At 40.5% G+C, this 4,316-nt stretch overlaps 1 protein-coding gene across 1 annotated transcript; it reads right to left on the reverse strand.

Annotated features, from left to right (window-relative positions):
* Positions 1-1,445: 1,445 nt before the first annotated feature.
* LOC118800357 (deleted in malignant brain tumors 1 protein-like) lies at positions 1,446-2,040 on the reverse strand (the record flags this gene model as incomplete). The annotated part of the gene is made up of 2 exons (XM_036560558.1): positions 1,446-1,660; positions 1,743-2,040. Coding segments are annotated over 2 exons (513 nt in total), but the record flags the coding sequence as incomplete, so codon positions are not given.
* Positions 2,041-4,316: the final 2,276 nt, after the last annotated feature.

The raw sequence follows: 4,316 nt of genomic DNA on the forward strand, positions 1-4,316 counted from the left end.
CTGACTCCTAAAATATTATAAATAGAGAAGCAAACACATTTAACAGTGATGGTCAACAAATAATGATGAATGCAAAACAGTTGGGATAAAATTGTTCTGATGGATGGGCCTTGAATGTCTTGGGAATAACTTGTGATAGATAGATAGATAGATAGATAGATAGATAGATAGATAGATAGATAGATAGATAGATAGATAGATAGATAGATAGTATTTAGGTTTAAAATTTGTGCTCTAAAGCATACATTTAATGACTGTGATTCTCATGCTTTAGTAGAATATGAAAGGAAAAAAAACACAGAAGTGCAACTGTTTCTCAGGTAACTGAGAATGTTAGTGCAGGATGGGATTAGACTGTGTCAGCAAGAACAGTCTGTCCACAAAAACATACAGAGGGATATTATAGTAGTGACCTATCAGTCACCCTTTACCATGTTACCCACAAGTGAGTGAGTGCATGTGCAGTATACACCAAGGGAATGTTACAGACCTGAATATTAGATCCATACATAGAGAGGGTCAGGTGGCTGTATTGTGCTGTGGAGGACATTTTGCTGGCATGCTTTAGATCCATTTGCCCCCTTAGAGTAAGCGGTCACGGCAAATCAATAAAACATTTTTCTGAATAATTCCTTTCATTACCAAGGTACACTGAAGTTTTTCTGGTGGCTCATGGTGACCTAATATGTTACTAAGGGATTCTATGTTGGTGTTTCCTTTACTTTCTCACCTGTTTATATATTTGCAAATGTTCAGGTATAGGATTTCAAAAGAAGGTATAGATTCAGGGACAGATAAAAGTGAACAAATCAATGTTGATCAATAATGTAGATTTTGTATTTAGGTTTAGAGGAACTTACCTGAGCAGATAACGCCAACATCTTTAGACTGATTACAGGCATGTTTACCCCATGTTGACTGGCATTTCTTCAGTGTAGACTCTGATCCACTGCAGTCTACATCATTAACCCAAACTGGTCCTGATCCTGGTCCAAAGTGAGCGTCACTCAGTGCATCTACAGCTTCTCCACAGCCCAGCTCTCTACACACCACTGCAGCATCTTTCAAATCCCAGTTATGACCACACACTGTTCCCCACTGTCCTCTATGAAGAACCTCCACTCTCCCAGCACAGCGACTGCTACCATACACTAGTCGCACACCGACTGTACATGACAAAAAGAACAGGAGTGACACAAGAGTAAGAGCAATGCATATATTCATGAAGGACCAGAGAGCTGCAGACAGAGAAAAACCTCTAAATAATTTCAAAGCATGGGGTCAGTCGAAGAAATACAAAAGCAACTATAAAAGATGTTTATCTTACCAGCACACACCAGTCCCACATCATTGTCATGGGAGCAGTTGTGTTTGAGTGAAGATGATGTTGAACAGAAGTAAATCTGAGATTCGTTGCCTTTACACTGAAGCTCCTCTGACCACACCTGACCCTCCCCTCTGCCAAAAGCAGCTGCTCCCAGCACCTCCACAGGAAGCCCACAGCCCAGCTCTCGACACACAACCTCTGCATCCTGCTGGTCAAAGTCAGCATCACACACTGTGGACCAGGTCTCTCCATGAAGCACCTCCACTCTCCCAGAGCAGCGAGAACCTCCAACCAGTCTGACTCCTAAAATATTATGAATCAGTGCAACATTTTCTTATGATGGAGAACTTGGTAATTCAGATTTTTAAAAATAAAAATGTGCATCATAATATTTGTTATGTATATAGCAACAAACCTGAACAAATGACTCCTGCATCTTTAGAACTACCACAGTTATGTTTACCCCACCCTCTTGATCTACAGTTTTTAAGTGTAGACTCTGATCCACTACAGTCCACATCATCCATCCAGATTGGTCCTGATCCTGGACCAAAGTGAGCATCACTCAGTGCATCTACAGCCTCTCCACAGCGCAGCTCTCTACACACCACTGCAGCATCTCTCATATCCCAGTTCGAATCACACACTGTTCCCCACTGTCCTCTATGAAGAACCTCCACTCTCCCAGCACAGCGACTGCCACCATCCACCAACCTCACACTGTCTGTATAACAGAGGAAGAGAGAAGAAAGACAGAACTTTGCTCTCTATTCTATGTCATCATGTGTAGATGTTGCAAAGTTACTACATCTGGCAGATTTCCAAAATCATGAAAAAGTATATATTAATCACGCATATGTTTTAAATTAAATTACATTACATTTATGTTTAAATTGGCCCTGAAATACAGTCCAAGACTAGGCTTGATCCATGTCTGGGCAACCAGCCATAAACTTTTACCGTATCAGCATATGGTTTTATTAATCAACCGTTCTTAAGAAAAAACAGTATTCATGAAAATTCTGACATTCACCAATGTTTTCTTATTTGGGATTTGTTCTTAGATAAGAACACAATCTATGCACAGTCATGAGCACAAAGGTGTGAATAATTCTGTGGTTTAAGAACATTTCATGAATCTGATGTAGATTCTTTTTCTTACATTTTTTCTCAAGAACAAATTTAATAAAAAACTTAATAGTAGATATTGGTGAATGAGGTCTATTGTTGTTTTGTAAATATATGCTCATTTTGAAATGTCTGAAATGTATGTCTGCAACACATTTGCAACAAAAAAACAAAAAATGGGACGGGCCAACTGAAGACTAGGAACTATGACATACGAAAACTGGTGTCTTAAACAGGCGTACATCCTGCCTTTCTCATGTCTTTTATCGGGTCAATAATTTGGATATAGTCAATAATGTATGGATATATAGGGATCATCCAGGAAAGGCCTGGTCCTTTCTGAGCAAGGATTGGTCAAGACTCAACATGGGTCAGCAAATCATTCAACAACTTAGAAACAACATTCCTCAACAAACGATTGCAAACATTTAAAGTATTTTACCCCACTGAATGCCCATGACTTTCAGTGCCTCATACAACACTGCATTGAAAATAAGCTTCTGTAGTGGATTTTTCACACAAGCTCATGAATACTTAGATAAACTGTTGTCATTAAAGACTGTTTGTCACTGCATCCACAAATGCAAGTTAAGATTGTACAATGCCTAGCAGAAGCCATATGTCAAGAATGTCTAGAAATGCAGTGAACTTCTCTGAGCTTGAGCTCATCTGAAGTGGTTATGTACAGTGGAAATGTGTATTATGGCCTGAGTCAACCTTTTAGATTTCTTATTGAAATAATGGATGTTGCCTCCTCTGGCGCAAAAAAAAAAAGGACTGTACTGTCACCAGTGTAACATACAAAGACAGGGTCATGGTATGTGAACGTATTATTGTCCTTGGCATGGCTGTAGAGGAAATAAGCAATTTCATTGTTTTATTATTACTTTGACCTTAAATGAGAGTCTAGGGTAACTAGAGTCATCTGTCCCAAACCAACCACAGGAAGTAAGGAAAATACGCTCACGAGAATGATGCTTCAATAAAAAAGGGCAATTTATTGGGCTAAATATCAAATAACAAGATTCAATTTACTTTCAATAATATAGCTGATTTAAAGAGAAGCATACAGAACTCAGATAATGTAATCAGCCACTGAATGGCAATAACCAATCTGACTCAAGGCCATTCCTTCTGGGAGAATGGAGACTTGGAAGCTCTGAAGCATGAATGTAAGGGAAATCTAAAGTGAGCCCATATGTGTTTGTGCATCGTGGGTGTACTCTGAGTAGTCTGGAGCAGCTTCGCTGCAGCAGCAGGTCAGGCAGACATTCAAGGCAGCCCTAGTCAGTGACCGGGCTGGCTGTATTTTGCGGCAGCTCAAGGTGGAGGAGGGTTTTACCGCTTCCCAGGTGCTGGGTCTGCCCACGACGACTGGTGCATGAGTGAGTGGAGATATAGGGTGTGTGGCAGCACTGCGGGTGCACTTTCAAAGTTTTCGGGACAAGGCCGGACTTCTCAGACTCAGCAGGGTGATGGTTCTGGATATGCTCAGATTTTAGGGCTGTGTGATGCTATAAACTAACTTCCTTGGTTTTGCTAAGATAAAAGTGATGTAATCAGTTGTTGGCATGCTTCAGACTTCAACTCTATCTCTAAGCATAGGTGAACAGGCTTAAGGCAGACACAAAACGAATGAAACAGATACATAGACGAACAAAAGATCAGTTTCTCAGATCTGATAGTGAACGCTCTATGCATGGGTCAAGGCTGGTATGAGCTTAATAAAAGTCTTCCTTCCTGTTGTCTCCAACTCCCAAAACATTTTGCACACTCTGGTTTTGTCTGACCATAGGCCCTTGGGAAGTGGAGTCAGAGAACGTCCTTCTCATGCAAGGGTGATTAGCTATTTACTATCTCC

This window comes from Colossoma macropomum, unplaced genomic scaffold (assembly GCF_904425465.1).
Source record: "Colossoma macropomum unplaced genomic scaffold, Colossoma_macropomum, whole genome shotgun sequence".
Classification (NCBI taxonomy): Eukaryota; Metazoa; Chordata; class Actinopteri; order Characiformes; family Serrasalmidae; genus Colossoma; species Colossoma macropomum.